Raw genomic sequence first — 24,453 nt, 5'->3', positions numbered from 1 at the left:
CAACATTAGCTAATGTGGAGATCACAAGAAATTTTATTTATTTTTAAATAGAAAAAGAAAAATAATTATTAAAAGTGGAGATAACAACTAATAAATATCAAAACAAGATTTAAATGTGGAGTGAGAAACTAACTGGTAAATATTTAACGAGATTGATTTACAATTTTTTGGCCAAACTGACAGCTTTTTCGACCAACTGACAACTTTTCCATCAAAAATTCAATTTTCAAAAACAAAGTTCCTACAAATAGCCTATCAGCTAAAAATTAATTCATATCCAAATAGTAAAAGGACATCAAAGTTGCAATCAATCCTTGGGTGCCAAGTTCAACCACATTAGGTATTTTAAAATGTTTAGATGTAAGGCCACGTTTGGTTGGGGAAGAGGAATTTTGTTCAAAACTTTATTATCTCATAACCAAGTTTTCAAAAACTTGGTTTTGCATTTTGAGAAGATAGTTGGACCATTTGATTGACACGAAAGATGAATATACAAATCTATCTTCTGCATTTGGTTGCCAATTTAGAAATTGGAATTGGAATAGAATATGACTGGGAATATCCTTTTCTTGCATTTGGTTGTTCATTTCCGAATTGGAATTGGAATTTGATGTACATTTTTTTAATCTTATTTTATTATGAAACACAAGTATTATAAATAGATACCAACATTCAAATAACAATGTGATTCTAATAACAAGTTGGGTTCAGAAGGGATATTGTGAACCTAATAAAAACTATGGTGGAAACCACTCAATTTGAGGCTCTTCTCAATGGAACCCCCTAGGGAAACTTTGAGGTGGGTAGGGGTTTAAGACAAGGGAACCCTCTTTCCCCTACCTCTTTATCATGGCGGCTAAAGTGTTAGGGAGAGCGGTCTGCAGATTGGTTGTGTTGGGTGACTTAAAAGGTATTCAACTAGCTACCACACTGACGCCTGAGGTTATCCAACAAATTGTGGATGATACCTTCCTCTTCGGTGAGTCCTCAATATAAGAAGCTAAAGCATGGAGGAAACTCCTCTCCAACTATGAGAATTTCTCAGGGTAGAAAATTAATCTAGCTAAAAGCAAGATATATTTTTTTAACACCCTTAAGGTTTTGTAGGTGAAGATCAAAAATATCCTTGGTTGTTAATCAGAGAACCTCCTAGGCACATACCTCGGGCTCCCTCTAACTATGAAAGAGGTCTTAGCCCACTATTGGAATACTGTCCTAGAGAGAATGCAAAAGAAGCTTGTTGGGTGGAAGGGCAAGTTGCTTAGCAATGTAGGAAAACTACAACTCCTAGGTGTGGCACTCTAGGGAATTCCCATCTACTTTTTCTCAACTTTCAAGATCAGCCAACACATGGCAGACAAACTCAAAAGAGTGCAAAGGAACTTCCTTTGGTCTAGAACAGGGGAGAAGAATAAATAGAGTCTAGTGAATTGGGAGACTATGTGCAAACCAAAGGATAAAGAGGGTTGGGTATAAGAAGAATGATTGTTATGAATAAGGCTCTACTCACAAAAGTGGGGTGGAGACTGGTGGAAAATGAAACCAGTTGGGGAAGAATTATGAAGGCTAAGTACCTTGTCAACACTCACTTTAGATATAACCTCCTCAATAATGATTTGCCTAGTGGGACTAAGATCTAGAATAGAATCCTCAAAAATAGGGCCCTTCTGAGAAAAGGTGTGAGATGAATGGTTGGGAATGGGAAAATAATTAGATTCTGGGAGGATAACTAGATAGGGGGGAAACCTCTTAGTTACAGAAAATTCAATGGCCTTTAGGAACCTCTAAAAAGAATGATAGGGACAAGGGTGGTGGACTATATTAATGATCATGGGAAATGGAAAGAATTGTCCACTTTGGATATACCAAATAGTGAGGACTTCATGATCAAAGAGTTGGAGGATCTAATATGCCACTATGTACTTCATATGCATGATTAGAAGGATGAGGTGGTGTGGGACAGGCAGATGAATGGTCAGTTCTTGGTCAAGTCTACCTACCATCTCATCTTTGAAAATGATCAGACTATGATAAGCTGGAGAAAGATTTGGATTAGTCAGTTATTGCCAAAAGTGAACTTCTTTTGGTTGATGGTGATGCATGGCAAAATCCTCACAATTGATAACCTTCAAAGGCGAGGCTTACTAATCACCATCAAATGTTATCTATTCAAGAAGGTAGAGGAATGCATAACACACCTCTTTCTATAATACCCCTATACCCTTAAGGTTTGGTCCTACATCTCTAAAAAAAGTCCCGATTGATTGGGTCATGAATAGAGGAATAGAGAAATTCGTGGAGAACTAGAGCTGCTCATTCTACCATCCCTACCCCAAAATCATTTGGATTATCCTCCCCCCCACATGTTTGATGTGGCATTTGGAAGGAGAGAAACAACAGGGTCTTTCATGATGAGGAGAGGATGAGGAGATAGTGGGAGAGATTTTGGGAAAGCTCATAACTAAGAATGTTATCGCAGCTAAAGTCATATTGCCACAGGAACCCTCGAGTAGGAAAGAGGAGGATATTGCTGAGAGATGAAACATGCTCCCAATTTCCATAATTTTGATAGCTCAAAGGTGATTGCTAAAAGAAATATGTGTTCGAACCCCCCTACTAGCCCCATAGTCAAACTTAATTTCGATGGGGTAGCATGTAAGGGGCTTGCGGTAGTGGGTGGTGTGCTATGGGACAAAAAAGGCAATGTGTTGGTTGCCTACTTGGGAAGTTTGGGTCAAGGAACCAACAATGTGGCGGAAGCCACCACCTTACTATGGGGGCTAAAAATTGCAATGGAAATGAAGGTTAGAAGACTTTCCATTGAGGGGGACTCGAAACTCATCATTGATTCAGTTCAAGGTCGGGCTCAACCTGCTTGGACATTGAGGCACATCATGGGGGACATATGGCATTATCTTATGAAACTGGATCATTATGATTTATAGCACAATTACAGGGAAGGCAATGTGGTGGCAGACACTTTGGTTGGGTGTGGTTTTGATTTCGTGAATATTAAAAGTTGGAAGGGTATGGAATCGCTACCCAAGAATGTGCATTCCCTCATTTGCAGGGAATAGACCCCACTAAATTAGGTTGGATGACACTCCAACTTTGAAAAATGGATATTTTTGGCGAGATTGCTATTATTATGATAGCTAAGGTTGCCATAATGTTGAAAAGATGACTCACAAAGTGAAATAATACTGATTGCATCATGAAAAGGCATAGAAAAGGTGAATTAATACACAATACAGGTTTTAAAATTAACACCATTATTGTGTGGTGTTATGGCATGATTAAGGTAAAAGTTCACATTAATATTAGGACCCGATCATTATGGTATTACGTGCAGAATCCTCACACTCCCCGTAATGATACCACTAATTGGCATGTACATTGTATTCATAGGCTCGCAAAGAACAAAAAATGAAATCTTTTATCCACCAGTTGTTCTATTTTTAGGCCTACCTTGGCGATTTTCTAGGTGCAAATGAGAATTACTGAGATTGTGGAAGGAGATTTGGTTGAGGAGAAAGCTGCCATGGGTGGGGACCTAAATAGATTGGAGGCCACAAAAATTGGAGGACTTCTCAAAGAGGCAGACCACTTGGATTGTGCTTAAGGAAGGAGGGTTTGTCCCCTACATGCAGGCCATGGCGAGGTATGATGAAATTGTTCACAACAGTTCATCGCTACATGGAAGGATAGGCGGGTGACCATTAATGGCATTTCTTTTCAGGTGAATGAAGAATTTATTGCTATGGTGATGGATTTAGAGATGAAGGGAAGGAAATGGAAAAAAATCATGAAGGTGGCAGATGAGGTGAACCTGTCCAGTTTCTTTAGAGAGAATGAGGCACCTGACCAGTACCAGGAAGTATTTAGGAGAGAAAAACTTCTAGAGCCCTAGGATGATGTTTGTTTGATGATAATGAAGTATTTGATGATGGAGGGTAGGCACGGTGTGTATTACTTTTATCATTTCCCTCTGCTTAGCCATTTTCACAATAAAGAATTTGTTAGTATTCCTTTCTTCCTCTTGCATGCCCTTGAGGATACTATCATTGATGTTAGAGAAAAGAAGAAAAAAGGAGAAAATTTCACCATTTTCCACCAAGGGCTCATGTTTTACCTCTTCTAATTTTGCCTAGCCCTCTACCCTCCTCGTGTAATTTCCATCCATAACATCCTCCCCTCTAGGCCCCCCTGCATTTGGAATTTACTAGTGGTAGCCAAGGACCCACTCCTTAGCCCTCTCCTAGTCAAACCCTTGCTAAGAGAAGGAAAAACAAAATTTTGACCATTGAGCTGGAGCCCAATAAAAGAATTAAAATGGACAAGAGGGTGGAGATTGAAATTGGTGACTTTGATGAAGAAATTTGTGGGAGTAGAAGAAGGTCAGGAAGAATTGCTAAGACCCAAGGTCGATACAAACAAATGGCTAGTTGCTCTCAAGAAGAGGAGGAGGATGATACCAACTCCGAGGAGAGTGACAAGAATTTGGGGGATGGTATGGATAAGGGAAAAGAGGAGACAGATAAAGAAGTTGAGAAATGGGATGATACCCTTGATGGTACCTGGGACTCCGAGGCAGACAACACTACTAAGGACCCCTCCCCTGACCCCAAACATGTCTGTACCACCATCACCCTGCCTTTTGTTGTCAGCCAAGAGCACCCTAATATCACCAATGCCTCCCTCGACACTATTTCCTCCTTAGTTGGTAAAGAGGGCCAAGAGAACCTGAAGGGCCATACTAACATTTTTGATGTGCAGGTTAAGTAAAACCTCTCGGAGAATTGTAGCAAGACCCTAAAGCTAGAAACCAAGGAGAATGAACCTATTACCCACAAGGAACACAAGGAGTTGATGGACAGGTGCATGGTGGTGGAAGAAGGATTCAAACTTTTCTCCAAGTTCACTCTCAAAGTGATGCAATGGCTACCACTCTTTAGCTGTTGGCTAATAACTCAAAAGAGGAGAACCTTGGAAAGGAGGTTACAAAGCTTCTTTATAGCTTCCTCGTTGATGATTGGGCCAAGGTTCTCATGACTAGGAAGGGAAAGAAAAAAGAGGCTAGTTAATGGCTTTCTGGTTTTTTTTTTTTTTTTGGTACTCTTCTAGTCTCTTCCCATTTGTTGTTGATGGTTTTATTTTTTATGCTAAACTTTTTTATGGGTTGTAGGTGGTATGATGCGATGACCACCTACATGCAGTTTGTTAACTTAAACTCTGCTGGTTTTAAAAGCAAGAATACTAGTAACTCTATATTCTAGTATATTGTTTTTGATGTTTTTGATATGAACCATTAGGGGGACTATTTGGTTGTGTGTTGGTTGTCAGTTGCTTTTGTGTTGGTTGCCAATAGGTTTTTGATGGTTGTTCCACCATTGTTGTAAAGGACCAACCCCCTAGTTTTGGCTGCTTTTTTATTAAAAACAATGTGATTCTAGCAAAAAAAATACAAAACACTAGTGTTCCAAATATGTTCAAATTATGAATCTGATCAATAATTCAAAGTAACATATGTATTATGAGATAGAAGATGAAAAAAATATATCCATGAACTGATGGGAAAGTAAAATACCCATGATATGAATGGTGGTGTGAAAACACACCATTTAATATGAAAACATAAGGAAATCCATAGTCTACACAAACAATATCCATGATCTGAATGGTGGTGTGAAAACACATTGTTAAATATAAAAATGCAGGGAAATCCACACTCTACACCCTCATGCCCCACATTCGATGAGCAACCCTCTCATATGTTGCTCAAAATTCCCATTATTGTTTGTATTGTTAGATGGTCAATCCTACATATACAAACTAAAAATGCTTGAAAAAGTAAAAGCTGATTATTTTTTAATGGAATACACCAAGGAGTAGCATCAGAAATATTGATCATTTACAAACATGGAAACTAAACAATCTTTAGATAGCTCATTTTTTTATCAACATTTTAGTCTCATAATATTAGCAAATCAAGATCAATCAAAAAAACACAAAAGAAAGACACTTTGTCAATACCGTTGACAATCCTGTAAATAGGAAACCAAATAGGGAAAAAAAGAAAATAAATAAAAAAATATCCAAGCAAATTAGAATATACATATAAGATAGAAAAAAATCATGAACTATACAATCATCTACCAGAAAAACACAAAAAAGCACTTTATCAATACTTTTGATAATCTTGTCAGCAAGAACATACATAGAAAATCAAATAGGCACAAGAAGACAAGAAATAAAAACATATCCAAACAATTTAGGACTTATAGATATAACATGGGAAAAAATCATGAACTGTACAATCATCTTCCAAAACACATTTCTATCAACATATGCTCTCAAGTTCTACAATTGAGCATTCATCATTTGCTACTCCTTGGTGTATTCTGCATAAGTATAGTTAAAGTATAGCTCTGATTATTAATGAGTTCTAGTTTAGTGTTCTCATAGATCAATGCAATACCATTAAACAAAGATAACTCACCAACTTGAATTATTTCAAATGCCAATCATGCCAATTCTATTGAAATGAACAACTAAACTATGTAACAATTTAATGTTGTAATGAGTTCTAGTTTAGTGTTGTCATAGATCAATGCAATACCACTAAACAAAGCCAACTCATAAACTTGAATTACTTTAGATGCCAATCATGCCAATGCCAATTAAATGAACAACTAAACTATGGATAGATCAAGTATGTATACATCAATGCAATACCATTAAACAAAGACAACTAACCAACTGAAATTACTTCAGATGCCAATCATGCCAATGCCAATGAAATGAACAACTAAACTATGTAATAGTTTGTTGTTGTAATGAGTTTTGGTTTAGTGCGGTGATAGATCAATGCAATACCACTAAATAGAGCCAACTCATGAATTGGAATTACTTTAGGTGCCAATCATGCCAATGCCAAAGCCAATGAAATGAACTAAACTATGTAACAATTTAGTGTTGTAATGAGTTCCAGTTTAGTATTGTGAGAGATCAATGCAATACCATTAAACAGAGCCAAGTCATAAACTTGAATTACTTCAGATGTCAATCATGCCAATGCCAATGAAATGAACAACTAAACTATGTATTGATCAATGCCAATCATGCCAATAAAATGAACAACTAAACTATGTATTAAACAATGCCAATCATGCCAATGAAATGAACAACTAAACTATGGATAGATAAAGTATGCATAGATCCATGTCAATCTTGGCTCTTATCTATACATAATTCATCTACACATAATACTATAATAGTTTATGATGTCATAAACTATGTATAGATCAATGATGTCATGTCCTTACCTCTGATTACCTATATATATCATAGTCAAAGCTCTCATTATCTATACAAGTAGAAATGAAATGTACAACTATATCAATATTTTATGAGGTCATAAACTATGGATAGATCAAATATGTATAGATCCATGCAATACCAGTAAACATAGGAAACTCATAAACAAGAATTACTTTGGATGCCAATCATGCCAATACCAATGAAATGAACAACTAAACTATGTAACAGTTTGTTACCAGTCTACTTAGAAAAATAGTCAATATGTGCTCAATAATGGGTTCCACTTTAGTGATGTGAGAGATGAATGCAATACTATTAAACAGAGTCAACTCATAAACTAGAATTTCTTCAAATGCCAATCATGCCAATGTCAATGAAATGAACAACTAAACTATGTATTCATCAATGCCAATCATGAATAGATCAAGAACGTATATATCATAGTTAAAGCTCTGATTATTTGTACCAATAGCAATGAAATGTACAACTATAGCAATAGTTTACGAGGTCATAAACAAAGCCAACTCATAAACCATAATTTTTTCATATGCCAATCATGAAAATGTCAATGAATGAAAACTAAACTATGTATTGATCAATGCCAATCATGCCAATGAAATGAACAACTAAACTATGGATAGATCAAGTGTGTATGGATCTATGCAATACCATTAAATAGAGAAAAATCATAAACTGGAATTACTTCATACGCCAATCATGCCAATGCCAATAAAATGAACAACTAAACTTTGTAATAGTTTGTTGCCAGTCTACTTAGCAAAATAGTTAATATGTGCTCAGTAATGAGTTCCAATTTAGTGTTATCAGGGATAAATGCAAAACCATTAAACAGAGGCAAATCATAAACATGAATTACTTTAGATGATAATCATGCCAATGCCAATAAAATGAACTAAACTATGTAATAGTTTGTTGCTAGTTTGCTTAGCAAAATATTTAATATGTGCTCAGTAATGAGTTCCACTTTAGTGCTATGGGTTCCATCAATGCAAAACCATTAAATAGAGGCAACTCATAAACAACTAAACTACATATTGATCAATGTCAATTGCTGAAAGTAGCAATTACTAGATGAAATAGCTAAATTGAACCAAATGTCATTTCAATCTAGTCCACTCTCTTTGCCTCACCCATCATCAAGAACCCTTTGGCTCTTTTACATTGAAGCACAAAGGTGTTGTGTGCTTTAAGGAAAACACCTTGACTCAGTTCAGGGATGGCTTTGAGAGTGGTATACGTGGCACTCAAAACATTATCATCTTTAGATTTATCCATTTTTACAATCTAAGGCTTACGGATGCCATCTTTGAGTTCCTTCATAGTTTCACATATCACATCCAATGATGCAACCAGAGTTATCTTCTTCCTCTTTCCCCTCCTTGATGATGGTAGTGGAAGAGTACCTCTAGCACTTGCACTTGACTGATTGGAATGATATAACTCCTCATCCAAATCTGGTTGGCTGTCAAGAGGTGTATCGCAACCGATATCATCTTCATCAAGCGAGTAGAATGCATTGTTCATAGGGTACCCTTCTTTAGCATCAAGAGGCATTGTAGCTATGTACCCTTTAGTAATGTCATTTTCAACAATTGCAACCAACTCATTGAAATATTGGAAGGGTGACCTCTTATAAATTTTTGCATTTTTGAATTCTCTCCTCTACATGTAAGCAAAAATAAATGGATTAGGTTGTTAGTCTTTCATTATCAAAATAAGAAGGCAATATTTTTTCAATCAAAAGAGTATGAAGATCATCCTACCTTCAAGAGGTCATCCCACATAGAATCCTTAGCATCCATAGTTTGAGTTGCTTCATTCCAAGCAAACCCACTTGTATTTTTCATGTCCTTCATTACTCATATCCTACTTTCCATGATTTCAACTTATTCTTAAAATGATCTTGTAATAGATTCAAGTTCATCTCTACATTGAATGTCCTCTCTATGGTGGTCCACACTTCTTTTTTAAAACCACCTTCACCTTTTCGTCTGAGATGAACTTGTTCAAGGACCAAGTCTATAAACTTGTGTTCCATATGTTTTGTCCACATTATCTTCTTTGAAGAAGAAGAGGATTTGTTTCCCGCAATAAGGGATCCATCCATATCACTCAAATTAATGGGAGAATACATCTAGCTCACACTAATAGGTCTGTTCATGCTATTCATGAGCTCAGTATATGCCATATTCTACAAAATCTATTCACAAAGTATATATTGTTGTCATTGCTTTAAACATATTATGATTTAAATTAATCATATGATTCAAATTGAAAGTTAATGTTGTTTAAATTTAAATGGAATGTAGCAAGGACTAACATCAAAAAAATAGGATTTTTAGAGAATTCATTGTTCTCTTGTTATTAGTGGGCTTATAATCTTCATCATTTAGTACTCCTTGTTGTATTTCATTTAAACATCCCAATGCAACGAGGCCAAGAGGGCTATCATTTGTAATACATTGTAATGCAACAAGGCTAACATATTCAATAGGTATAAACATCAAAAATCATCCATCATTGTATATGCATACATCACTTTAATCAAATGAAACACATTGTCCCATAAAAGTTCAATTATTCCTAGGATCTGTAATCTTCCCATATCCTACTTGTTATATCTTCTCGAAATTGTGCCCACTCATTTCTATCCTCTTGAGACAACCCATATGTCTCAAGCACTAGTACCTCTATCCCATCATGATCATCTTCCTCTTCAATAGCTACTTCCAATGGAAGGCCATCGTCTATCATAATGAAATTGTCAAGTATGCAACATGCTAAAACAATATAGGATTGTGTCATGATACCATAAGATGTTGCATGTCTCAGGATTGGAAAATGTTGCTTCAGAATACCAAATGTTCATTCTACTACATTTCTAGGTGAGGAGTGTCAACAGTTGAACAACTTATGTGCAAAGTTTATTGGGTTTTCTCTTGACCACTCTTTCAAGTGGTAGCACGTACACTGATAAGGAGCGAGAAATCCAGGTGGATTTGGATATCCAACATCCACTAGAAAATATTTTCCTACATAAAGAAAGTATATTGTCAATACTTGAAACATTTAGCATACCCTTGAGTATATTAAAATGTGATTTGGCTTACCAGGGGGAACTACAAGTAGATTTTCTCTAGATAGAGTTGAGGCTAGAACACGACCATCTATAGTAGAGCCTTCCTAACCAACAAGGCAGTACTGAAACTTAAAATCAAAGGAGCAGACACCCATAACATTTTGTGATAGGTTCCCTTTTCTATCATGATATTTACCTTGTATGTCAACATCAACTCGCACTAGAATATGGGTTCCATTAATAACTCCAACACAATCCTATGGGACATGATACATTGATCAAATGTATGCTCAAGCAATAATAAGATAAGGATAACAATCTAGACAATAAACTTGTAATAATGCACAATTTACCTTGAAGAATGGATCAAAATGATCCTTCCTACTAATTTTGGGAGGAGTGCCTGGACTAGGTGGTATGAAGTAATCCCTGTGTAGGGCTAAGATAGTCATCAACACCTTGTGGAATTAATAACTTACTGTCTCTCCTGAGTGCCCAAAGTTATGGGCAATCTTGTGGTTCTTTAGATTAAGCCAAGGGTGTGGAGGAACATCACTAGTTATTCCTCTAACTTCAAGTGAATCGTATCTCTCAAGCTTCCTTTCAGCCTAAGAATATGAGATAGACAAAGAAGGCTTCCCTACTCATCTAAATCTAATCATGACAATCCACCTCATTGGAATGAATAATGCCTCTACAAAAGAAATTTCCTTTTCTTATTCGTTTACCAACTTGACTACCTTCTTGGGCTACCAGTACTTTGGTTATGGCAACAAAAGCAAAAAGAATTATGAGAATGTGGGTGTATGTGGTCTTCCTAACTATGTGTCCTTGAACCTCTATGTTGTCCATAGGATCCATTAGTGGCCTGAAATGTAGAAAAATTATACACTATCAGCTATGAGATATCAACCATCACCCGTCGAGATATAACATGATTATTTGCTACCCTCATTGCATTAAGAAGTCAATTATTTATTCAAATACAACGAGTACCAACTAATGAGGATCATAAGCCCATAATGAACAATGCAACAATAACATGTCATTCTACTCCATGTAATCTGTCTGTACTCTGTACCAATGAATGTATATTATTGATTCCATTTGTTTATATGTACACACAGACATGTATATATGAACACAAACACATGTATATGCATATAGAGGCACATGTATATATGTACACACACATGTATAAATGTACACAGACAAGTACAAATTATAACCTAAATTTGGGTTTTTATGAATGTGTTTTAATAAACCATTGGGTCTATCAAAAATGAGGTTCATCTTTTAGAAAATGAAAAAGAGCATTGTTGGCATGTGAGAATAAGGTTTCTCTTTGCATTGATCTATACATAGTTTAGTTTCTCATTTCATTAACATGATTTGCATTGATCTCATTACTGAGCACATTTTGACTGTTTTGCTAAGCAGATTCAAAACAAACTGTTACAACATATATTAATTGTTTTACTAAGTAGATAGAAACATAGCCATGATAAACTATGTATAGGTCAACTATGTACATATAAAAGCTATGATTTCCATTGAGTTGATCCATACATAGTTTATGAGTTGGCTACGTTTAATGGAATTGCATTGATCTATACATAGTTTATGACCTCATAAACTATGTGTACATGAACTATGTATAGATCATATCCAAGGTTCACATTGATCTATACATAGTTTACAACCTCATAAACTATGTATAGATAAAAGCCATGGTTGCCATTGATCCATACATAGTTTATGACTTGGCTTTGTTTAGTAGTACTACATTGATCTCTCACAACACTAAATTGGAACTCATTACAACAACAAACTATTACATAGTTTAGTTGTTCATTTCATTGGCATTGACATTATTGGCATTTGAAGTAATTCCAGTTTATGAGTTGCCTCTGTTTAATGGTATTGCATGGATCTATACATAGTTTATGAACTTGTAAACTATTGTTAGAGTTGTACATTTCATTGTTATTTACGTTGAGAGGCGTTCTATATAATGGTAGCATAAATACCCAGCACAAGAATATGCCAAGATTCCTTGTTAATAAAAAAGAAAAGGCAGGAGTTACAAACTTCTTAATTAAATATTAAATTATTAAATCATAAAATATAAAATATTCTCGAAAAAATAGGGCCCAAAAAATATGCCCTTAAAAAATTGGGCCTAAAAAAATTGGGCCGAAATAATTTCAATATGATTTTTTTTTTGTTAAATATAATTCTGCATGCAGATTCATGCTTTTTTTTGTGGGGAGTGGGAGAATTTGAAATAAATTCATGGAATGTGAAGAGACATCTATAGGGGGAGATGAGGAGTCTCTCACAAGCTATAAAAAAAAGGCTTCTCATTGCATTTTTATTTTATGTTTTTGCAGGAAGGAAGAGGTGGAAATTATTGGAAGATTAGATTGGAGTTTTTAAACAGGAGTAGATTGAAGTTTTGGAGTAATTTTTTTGTTGGTGAGATTTCTATTTTTATTTAGATTTAGATGTAGATGTAGATTCAGATTCAAAATTAGTTATAATATTCTACTTTGATTTAGATTTCAATTTCAATTAGTTCCATTTAGACTTAGAATTATATTTGAAATTGTTTATGCTTGCATTTAATAGTTTAGTCTTGCATGTTTGATTTAGATTTAGATTTATATTCAAAATATTTTGAGTTATATATTTTAAAATCCTTTTCATTTGCATATTTTAAAAGTGCATGTTTCAAATTAGTTTTAGATTTGCACATTTCATATTAGTTTTAGATTTGCATATTTCAAAATAGTTTTAGTTTTCATGTTTTAGATTTGAATGTTTCATACTAGTTTACATTTGCATGTTTCAAATTATTTATATTTTCATGTTTCAAAGCATGATTTTGTCATTTATGTGAATGACAATATCACCATATCAATACAATTTATATTTTATTAAAGTTAATGATTTATTTAAAGTACATGAATCATATATTTAGTATATATTTTATCATTATTAGATTATAAACTATAAAAAAATTCTTGAAATAATAGCTGGCCAAAATAATATGAAGCCAAATGGATGTTAAAATAATAGAGCCCAAAAAAGGGGCCAAGAATAGGACCTGAAAAAATAGGGCCAAAAAAATAAGGCCGAAAAAATAGAACCCAAAAAAAAGGGCTGAAATAATTTCATTAAATTTTTAAATATAAAACATTTTCTTTTTGTTAAATTTATTTTTGCATGCACATTTTTGCTTATTTTTTGTGGGGGGTGGAGGAATTTGAAACAAATTCATGGAATGTCAAAAGACATCTATTAGGGGATATGAGGAGTCTCTCATAGGTTATAAAACAAATGCTCCTCATTTCATTTTCATTTTGTGTTTTTATAGGGAGGAAGAGGTGGAGATTATTGGAGTAGATTAGAGTTTTTGAAGAGGAGTAGATTAAAGTTTTGGAGTAATTTTTTGCATGTGAGATTTCTATTATTAATTTAGTTTTGCATTTAGATTTAGATTTAGTTATGTATTTAGATTTAATTTCAAAATTAGTTATAATATTCTCCTTTGATTTAGATTTTAATTTCAATAAGTTTCATATAGTTTAGCCTTGCATGTTTGATTTAGATTTAGAATTCAAATTGAATCAAAATCTATTTGATTTAGATATTTGATAATACATTTCATTTGCACATTTTTAATGTGCATGTTTTAATTTAGAATAATATTTGCATGTTTTATATTAGTTTTAGATTTGCATATTTCAAAATGCTTTTGGTTTGCATGTTTTAGATTTGTATATTTCATAATAGTTTTATATTTGCATGTTTCAAAATATTTATATTTTTCATGCTTCATAATTAAATTTTATCATTAATGTGGATGGCAAGGTCACCTTATCAATAAAATTTGTATTTTATAAAATTTAATGATTAATTTAAAATAAACATATCATATATTTAGTTTATATTTTATCATTATTTAATTAGATTAATTATGTGTTTTATTTAAATATTTTTCATAGTATAGATAAAATTTTATTAATATTTATGTTTGTAATGTTTGAAAAGTGGAAGACAATGCCACCATATTTCAAGCATTAGAAACTAACTACTTCATTTGAAATAGTTTTGATTTTTATTTATGTTATTTTAAAAATTATTCATTTGAAAGAATTTGTGTTAATTATGAATACTTTTTTATTCTGATTATTTTTATATGTTGATGTTTGTTTATAAGTGTGCAGGTTACTATTTAAGTTATGGATGCCTCGAACAGAGAATCAAACATTATTTGATACTAGCCTGACTACTTCAATGACCTCAAATGATTTCTTTGAGACCGAGTTTGACAAATGCCTACAAATAATTAGAGAGATGTGCACAACTATAATCAAAGTTGTGGAGAATGCAATATTTCCAATTGACTATGATAAGGAAATGGAAGTAATGCGTATGAAAGATGCATAAAAATTCATGTGTGACACATCTACAAAAGTGGATGGGTTTCCCTCAATGATGAAAGAAGTCTTTCATGATCATTGTTCAAACAAAGGTCACAAAAGAATCCTAATCATTGAAGAATGTGACATGTATTTACACCATTATAAAGATTGTTTTTTTGTATATGGTTCATTCTTGTCTCTAGTTTCAGAATTTTACTTCTAATTAGTTGTATTGGTTGTTCTATTTCCCCATTATTCTATGTAACTTTCATGAAAAAGAGAACAAGAAAAAATAAATTTATTGTTGTACAAAATATTTCTTTAATGAATGTGGCTACTAAATATGTTAATTAAGAAAGAAAATCATAAGTCTAAATAGATGACCTTAATGATCTGGACATATTTATTGATTACAATTCTTAATCATTTCAATAAAAATTGCATTGGCATTATTAAAAATTCAACAATATATAATGTTCTCACACTATCATGGAGAAATAATTTCCATCAAATTGATTCTTATATATTTTTTCACACTTTTTACATCATCTAAATAGTTGCGTTGGGACTTATAATTTCCCTTTCATGAATTAAAAGTTTTCCACTATTTGAGTCTTTTGTATAACATATATCCCAAATTTGACCATAGTTGTACTCCAAATACTCCAACACTACACCTAAATCTCATACTTCCCTTAACCATGTCCCTTATTTTAGTGTAACATTTAGTGTAACATTTAACCACTATTTGAGTCTTTTGTATAACATATATCCCAAATTTGACCATAGTTGTACTCCAAATACTCCAACACTACACCTAAATCTCATACTTCCCTTAACCATGTCCCTTATTTTAGTGTAACATTTAACCACTTATTAACCCTAACCATAACATCGAGTGTCATATAAATGAAATTGTAAACCTTGGATCCTAACTCTAATTCTTACTCTATATATGACTATACTAAGAATTTAGTAAATTATAAACCTTAACCTAACCCTATATGTACTAGAAACTAGAAATAATATTATATTTTTTATAAGTGGAAAAAAAAAAAAATTTAAATTTAAAAAAAAATAAAAATATATATATATATATATATATAGAGAGAGAGAGAGAGAGAGAGAGAGAGAGAGAGAGAGAGAGAGAGAGAGAGAGAGAGAGTTATATGATGGTGTATTTAGAGAGAGCAAGAGATTAGGAGGTGTATCTAGAGAGCGAGATGAGAGAGATAAGGGGGTGTATCTAGAGATCAGAGAGAGGGATTAGGGGGCATATCTAGAGACTAGAGACAGAGAGAGATTAGAGAGTGTATTTAGATAGGGGGAGATATTATGAGAGAGAGAGAGAGAGAGAGAGAGAGAGAGAGAGAGAGAGAGAGAAGATGGGAGAGGGAGGGATTACATTATTAAAAAGGTTAATAACTTGTATCACAATAGCACTAATCATGGGCACTATAATAGAACTAACCCACAAAAATTTAACCTGACAATTACCCTAACACTAAGATAAACTGTAATAATAGCACTAACATCAGTTATAATATGGTTAATAACCTAGAAATAACCTTAACAACAATAATAACACAAATCCTAACTCTAACTCTAACTCTAATTCTAACTCTAACTCTAACCCTAACCCTAACCCTAACCTTAACCTTACCCCTAACCCTAACCCTAACTCTAACTCTAATTCTACCCCTATCCCTAACCTTAACCCTTTATAACCCTAACTCTATACCTAATTCTAACCCTAACCCTAATTCTAGCCCTAACCCTAAGCCTTATTATAACCCTAATCCTAAATGTTATTCTAACTCTAACGCTAATTCTAACTCTAAACCTAACCTTAATTTTAACTCATATTCTAACTCTAACCCTAACTATAACTATAACTATAACTCTAACTCTAATTGTAACCCTAACCCTAACACTAACCCCAACCCCAACCCTAACCCTAACCCTAACCCTACCCCCCATCCTAACCCTAACACAATATATAATGCGAATCCTAACCCTAACACTATATGTAACTCTAACTCTAAACCTAACATTAATTCTAATCCTAACCCCAACCCTAATTCTAACCCTAAATCTAACCCTGATTCTAACCCTAAATCTAATCCTAACTCCAACTCTATCTCTAACTTTAATTGTAACTCTAACTTGATCCCTAACTCTAACTCTAATTCTAACCCTAACCCTAATCCTAGCCCTAGCCTCAATTCTAGCCCTAATTCTAACACTAACATTAACCCTAACACTAATACTAACACTAACACTGACACTAACAGTAATTATAATCGTAACCCTAATGCCAACCCTAACTCTAACTGTAACCCTTGTGCTAACCCTAACCCTAATTTTGACCCTAACTCTATCTCTAACCCTTCTTCTAACTCTAACTCTAGCTCAAACCCTAACTCTAAATCTAACTCTAACCCTAACCTTAATTCTAACCCTAACTTTATTTGTAACTTTAATTCTAGCCCTAACACTGATTCTTACCCTTACCCTAACCCTAACTCTAACTCTAACTCTAACTCAATCTCTAACCCTAATTATATTTGTAACCGTAATTCTAACCCTAACCCTAATCCTAACTCTAACTCTAACTGTAGCTCTAATTCTACCCCTAACCCTAACCTATATATCCCTAACTCTAATCCTAATTCTAACCCTAATCCCAATTCTAGCCCTAACCCTAACTTAATTTTAACCCTAACTATAACTCTATTCCTAGCTCTAACCCTAACAATAACTCTAATTCTCACCCTAACCCTAACACTAATTCTAACCCTAACCCTAACTCTAACTATAATGCTAATTCTAATCCTAACCCTAATTCTAACCCTAAATCTATCTCTATCTCTTACCCTAACTCTAACTCTAACTTTATCTCTAATTCTAACCCTAACTATACCTCTAACTCTAACTCTAATTATACCCCTAACCCTAACATTAACCCTAACCCTGATTCTAACTCTAAACCTACCTCTAATCCTAACCTTAACACTATATATAACTCTAACTCTAACTCTAACCCTAACCCTAATTTAATCCTAATCTGAACCCTAACTCTAACCCTAACCCTAAATCTAATTAGGTAACTCTAACCCTAACCCTAAATCTAACCCTAACCCCAACTCTATCTCTAACTTTAACTCTAACTTGAACCCAAACTCTAACTCTAATTTCAACCCTAACCCTAACCCTAACCCTATCCCCAATTCTAACCCTAACTCTAACTCTAACTCTTATAATAACACTAACACTATCACTACCTCTAATTTTAACTCTAACTCTAATTGTAACCCTAACCCTAATGCTAATCCTAATGCTAACCATAACCCTAACACTTGTATATGAGCAATGTTAGTATGCTAATAGAAACCAAATTTAAATAAAGCTTCTACAAACTAAACAAAATTCATAAACTTCAAGATAGACTAAGATGAGCTCTCAATTGAGAATATGAGTCATTAATGGACTCTCTCAATAAGAAGCTCTCTTCTTGAGTAGCTTTATCTAAATGGATAAGATGTATGCTCAATATGCTTCCAAAGGCTTCAATGGATGATTGTGGATTTTTGGTGTGGATAGATGGCTTTAGTATGGATTTGGCTCTCAAAATAGCATTATAACTTTACTTCATGGATTGTGTTATTTTGCAAAGGGGAAGGATCCAATTTATAGGCAAGAGGCTTGAGGGATTGAGGGCTAAGATGCAAGGATGGGAAAAAGCTCATGGAGGGCTTAGATTGCATGAGAGGAGAGCACATGGATTGTGCTTCCTTACAACCAATCAAGGAGTGACACATGTCACATGGTGAGAGGATGGAAGAAAGGGGAAGGATGAGTCAACAAAGGAGGCTCAAGGGATAAAATCTTCATAAAGACCCTTCATAAGTGCTTTGTAAGAACATTTATGACTTTGTGGGCTTTATAAAGTTTTGTGGTTGAAGATATTTGTGAGAGATACCATGAAATTCGAATTTGAGGGTTTAGGGGGGTTTTAAGCTTGCTTAGGGTTGTAAAAATGATTAGAGGAAGGGTTAGAGATGGCTTAGGACTAGGCAAGTGGATGGCATTTAATGAGGGTGGGTGAAGGAGGAGATATTTGTTAACTTTGGCTTGAGTTAGCAAGTCTTAACCCATGTTTAGGGAATGTGACAAGGTTAGGAGGGGATTAGGATTAGGGTTAAAGATATCTTCTAGAAGAGTCTAGGCTTTGGATGAGGATGAAGACTTTCTAGAAGAGTCTAGAACTTCCTAGGATAAGATTTTATGAAATAAATAAATTTTTATTTATTTCAAGGGTTTGGGTTGAGGAGATATTTATTAAAATAATTTTAATAAACATGAGGATTAATATTTAATCTTGATTAAATATTTTGAGTTGGGATTAGGGGTAGGAAATGATGGGATTAGCCTTTAATCAAAATTAAAGAAGGATTAGAAGATTTTGGAAGAGGTTATTGGTCTTAAGGAAATTGGCCAACTTTTGGGAAAAAAATAAATAAATTATTTATTTTGGGATTTTTGGTCAATTTATTAATTAAATAATTAATAAATAAGGAAATAATGTTTAAATAAGATTTAAACATTTTTGGGAGGGATTTCTTAATTAAATATTTTTAATTAAGATAAAGGGATTTAATGGCATAAAAATAAATAAATAAATAAAATAATTAATTAATTAATAAATGATGATGTCATCAAGAATTTTTTAGAAAATAAAAATACTTTATTTTCTAAAGTTTTTTTAGGTGTCTACAACACTAACCCTGACCCTAACTCTAACTCTAACTCTTATGATAACACTAACACTATCACTACCTCTAATTTTAACTCTAACTCTAATTGTAACCCTAACCCTAATGCTAATCCTAATGCTAACCATAACCCTAACACTAACCCTAACCCTAACTCTAACCCTAATTCTTACCCTAACCTTATTTCTAACTCTAAATATAACCCTAACCCTAACTCTAACTCTAACTCTAACCCTAAGTGTTTTTGTAACCCTAACCCTAACCCTAACTGTATTTGTAACCCTAATTCTAACCCTCGTCCTAATTCTTACCCTTACCCTAACCCTAACACTAACTCTAATCCTAACTATATTTGTAACCCTAATTCTAACCCTAACCCTAATCCTAACTCTAACTCTAATTCTAAACCTAACCCTAACCCAAAGTCTAGCCCTCACCCTGACTATAGCTCTAATTGTTACCTTAACCCTAACAATAACCCTAAATCTAACCCTAACTCTAATTCAAACCCTATCCCTCACCCTAATTTTAATCCTAACTCTAACTCTAACCTTAACCCTAACCTTTACACTATCCCTAACCCTAATTCTAACCTTAACCCTGACTTTAACTCTAACTCTAACCCTAACCCTAAGCCTAACACTAACCTTAACCATAAACATAAATCTACCCCTAACTCTAACCCTAAATCTAACTCTACCATAATTGGACTCTAACCATAACCTTAACCCTAACTTTAATCCTGTCTCAAACCTTAACCCTAATTGTAACTCTAACCTTAACCCTGACTCAAACCTGAAGCCTATCCCCACTATAACCCTAACCATAACCATAATGATAACTATAACCCTAACCTTAACCATGAGCATTACTCTAACCCTAACCTTAACCATAAACATAACTCTACCCCTAACTCTAACATTGATTCTAACTCTACCATAATTGGGCTCTAACCCTAACCCTTGCTATAAGCATAACTCTAACCCTAACCTTAACCATGCGCATAACTCTAACCCTAGATCTGACTCTACCATTATTGGACTCTAACCATAACCCTAACCCTAATTTTAATCTTGACTCAAACCCTAACCCTAACTCTATCCTTAACCTTGACTCAAACCCTAACCCTAGCCTTACTATAACCCTAACCCTAATCTTAATCATAACCATAACCATAACTCTAACCCTAACCTTAACCCTGACCATAACTGTAACCTTAACCCTAACCATAAACATAACTCTAATCCGAACCTTAACCATAACTCTAACAATAACCATAACCATAACTCTATCCCTAACCTTAACCATAGCTCATACCCTAACCCTAACTCCAACCCTAACCCTAATGCTAACCTTAACCCTAATTCTATCCCTAAGGTTAATATTAATTGTAATGGTAACTTTGTCCCTAACCATATATCTACCTATGACTATAACATTTTACATTACAATATCCCAAAAATAAAATATATTTTTAAATCTAAATTAAACTCCTTATATTGAATTTTAAAAAATATTTTGAAGCATAATTTTATGGTAACTTTATACGACTATAATTAAAAATTAATTAACAATTTTATAGTAACCTTATCAAAATAAAAAATAAAAAGTAAATAATTTTCCTATTGTGCCGCGACCGCCACTAGCTCATATATACCTCTATATATATTACGCCGAGAGTAATTGTTCTCGAGGTGCCTATTTTTATTTAATCCCAAGGTTATTTTAATTAGAGTTGGGATTTATGAAAATAAAAATAAGTGCCTCGAGAATGATTACTCTCAACGTAATATATATAGAGGTATATATAAGCTAGTGATACATATAATCAGAGCTTTAACTATGATATATACAAGTAATCAGAGGTAATGACATGAGCATATACCAGAACTCGTTACTAAGCACATATTGAACATTTTCTTAAGCAGGCTGACAACTAACTATTATCATTTCGAATTGATTTATGTCTTGAATGTAAAGAAAAAACCCAAAACGCATTGTTAGCCTTAGATTGAATAAAAGAGGATTTTGAACAAAAAACCAAAAATGCAAAGGTGGGTGGGAGAAGAGAACCAGACAAAGTTACCATTGTCATCCAAAGCCAAACAAACCCCACAATCACAACCATCGACCAAGAACAAGCAAAGAACAAGGCAAATAAACCTCGTTGTCACAACCGTCAGCCAAGAACAAGTCGAACAAACCCAATAGCCACAGCGACAACCACAACCAAAGAAACCCCAAACTTGCTAAAGAACAATGGTGTCAGAAACCCCAAAAACTTGCCCAAGAATAATGTTGCCTCCTTTTTCCAAATGCCTCTTTCATCTTCCAAAAACCTAACCACAATTTTCGTGGACCCAACAGATTTATTAAAACACATTCATAATCTACAATAATCAGATTTCAATTTTGAACTCCACCTCTTTTTTGAAAGATGCATTTTCCAATATTTGTCCAAAAATGGAAGATGAAAGTGAAAATCGGATTATGAGTTTCATGAACCAAACGCCCGTTTTTAACTCCAAAACCAGAATTTTGGTGTCGTAACCCTATTCTGCCCTGCATCTTCCTGTAACCGAATGGGGCCTAAGTGATTGAAATGGGGGAAATAAAATGTTTGATAAAAAGTTCGGGAAGAAACTGGTCAATTGAAAGAATAAACCCTAATCCCAGGGAAGGATCCCTCCTCGATTAGATGCTGCAATTTACAGTGACTGCATATCTCATTTTTTTCTTCACACATCTTCTGTTGAGTACGATGTCATTCTTACCGGTTTGGAGATGCATAGTCTGTTCATGGAGATCATTGTCATGCCCCGCTTCAATAATCAAACTGGTTTCTCCATCCTTCAGATCCCCACTCTTCTCATCAATTTCTTCGTCGTCATTATCATCATCATCTGATATCACACCTCCTCTGAATGTCATTTCAGATCTCTTAACAAAAGAATGTGGGTTTTCTTCTTTGCAAATGGCTACTGTTATGAGAAGAAGACGCAAGCTATTGACGAAGAAATCCGACCACACTGCGAGAGAAGCCATTCAGGTCTTGAAAGATTCTGGTTTCACGGAAAACAAGCTTAAGGCTGTCATTCTCAAAGACCCAGGTATTCTTTTACTCAAAGTGGATACACAGTGGAAGCCCAAAATGGTGTTTCTGCAGGAAATAGGCTTGGCTGCCCAAGACGTAGCGCGTATTATATATCTCAGTCCTAGACTGCTTAGTTTGAGCTTAGAAAACTGTCTAAGACCTAGAATTCTTCATCTTGAATATTTATTTGGCTCAAAGGTTTTTTTATGCGAGGCTTTGAGAAAGGCGCCCGGGCTTTTGACGACTGATTTTGAGAAGCAGGTGAAACCTAAAGTGGAGTACTTGAAGAATAGGATAGGCATTTCGGAAGGTTCAACAGGTTTTGTGAGAGCCCTCTCTATGGTTGCAGACATCAGTTTTGAAGCCTTGGAAGTGAAGATTAAACATATGTCGAGTCTTGGTCTGGCAGAGGAGGAAATCGGTCAAATGCTGAAGATACATCCCGATCCACTTCGTTTGTCAACCAAGAAATTGAAAGCGAACATTGATTTCTTGATACACACTGCAGGCCTTGGGCACAAAATTGTTTCTTCGAATCCAGTACTTTTGAACTTCAGCGTAGAGAAAAGGCTCAAACCTCGCTATGAAGTCTTTAAATCCCTGAAGAGAAGTCTACCCGCCACGGGATTACCTACTCTGATTCATGTCTTTAGGCTAAGTGAGCGAGCATTCATCGCTAGGTTTAGCCAATACGCTACTAAAGTCAAGTGTAACGACTTACAATCTCATAAAGCAGGAATTTTAGAACAGTGATGGAAGTTTCCAAATAAAATTAACCCAGGTATTTCTTTCTTCAAGGGTTGGAGTCTGGAAGGTGTTGAAGGCCGCTTGAACTCATCTCGGACAAGCTGATGTCTTGATTAAGAAGGAGAAAACGAGGGACTCCGCTGGATGAGGAAATGCGAATAGGAGGACAAAAGACAGGATTTGAAAGCATGGGAATTCGCGTTGAAAACAGGGGAGTTCAATCTCTTACTTTCTGTATTGATTTTATCAGAACCGAGTCTGCAAGTTACATTTTTCTCCAGTCTAAAAAATTTGTACAGCAAATGATCAGCGTTGCAAAGCTGCCCCATTGTAAATTTCCTCTGAGAATATCTAAACAAATCTACCCATGTTATATAAGGGCTCGATAGTAGTAGTATACTGTATTTGTTTATTTTCCCAGAAAAAAAGCTAATCTGTTATTCCTATGTGGATAATTACATTATTTTAAGCTGTGTGATTCAATAGTTCAAGACCGCCTGGATTGGTTGCCCATTCAGTTGGGTCTGTATCAATTACTTTTTATATGGTTGATTGGAAATTCATATATCCTTACCAATGTAATTAAGTCTACTGATAATTGGCTCATGTTCGGAATAATTCTGCTCTAGATCGATCAAAATGAATGGTCATTAAATGCCGCACAGCTTCATTTGTAGTTTTCACAGTTAGGATATTCACTTACAGAGGAAGTTGACACACTTATTCTGCATAGCTTGGACTTCAACAATAAGCTTGATATCCGAAGCAGTCTATTTTCATAAAGCCTAATTGCAACCCTAATAGGCAAAGTGCAGTTAGATTTGATTCAATATTATGCTTAAAATGTTGCATTCACTGTAAACTAGTTAACTGTGGGTTTCTTAGTCAATGTGAAATTCTTCTTTTCACATATGTGTACGTTATCCCTGCTTGCAGCTAACAGTGTTACTTCTAATCTACATTATTCTCACTATTTTTGCAGATCTA

The 24,453-nt window shown here is 34.4% G+C and overlaps 1 protein-coding gene across 1 annotated transcript; it reads left to right on the top strand.

Annotated features, from left to right (window-relative positions):
• The first annotated feature begins 22,134 nt into the window (after positions 1-22,134).
• On the top strand, positions 22,135-23,929 carry LOC149567166 (uncharacterized). Its single transcript, XM_089817460.1, has one exon. It carries the CDS (start codon positions 22,324-22,326, stop codon positions 23,470-23,472), a length of 1,149 nt encoding a protein of 382 aa, XP_089673586.1. The 5' UTR covers positions 22,135-22,323; the 3' UTR covers positions 23,473-23,929.
• Positions 23,930-24,453: the final 524 nt, after the last annotated feature.

The sequence above is a fragment of the Cupressus sempervirens genome, chromosome 3 (assembly GCF_028749045.1).
Source record: "Cupressus sempervirens isolate cs-2001-9-10 chromosome 3, ASM2874904v1, whole genome shotgun sequence".
NCBI classification, from domain to species: Eukaryota; Viridiplantae; Streptophyta; class Pinopsida; order Cupressales; family Cupressaceae; genus Cupressus; species Cupressus sempervirens.
This window is presented reverse-complemented; position numbering and strand designations above follow the sequence as displayed.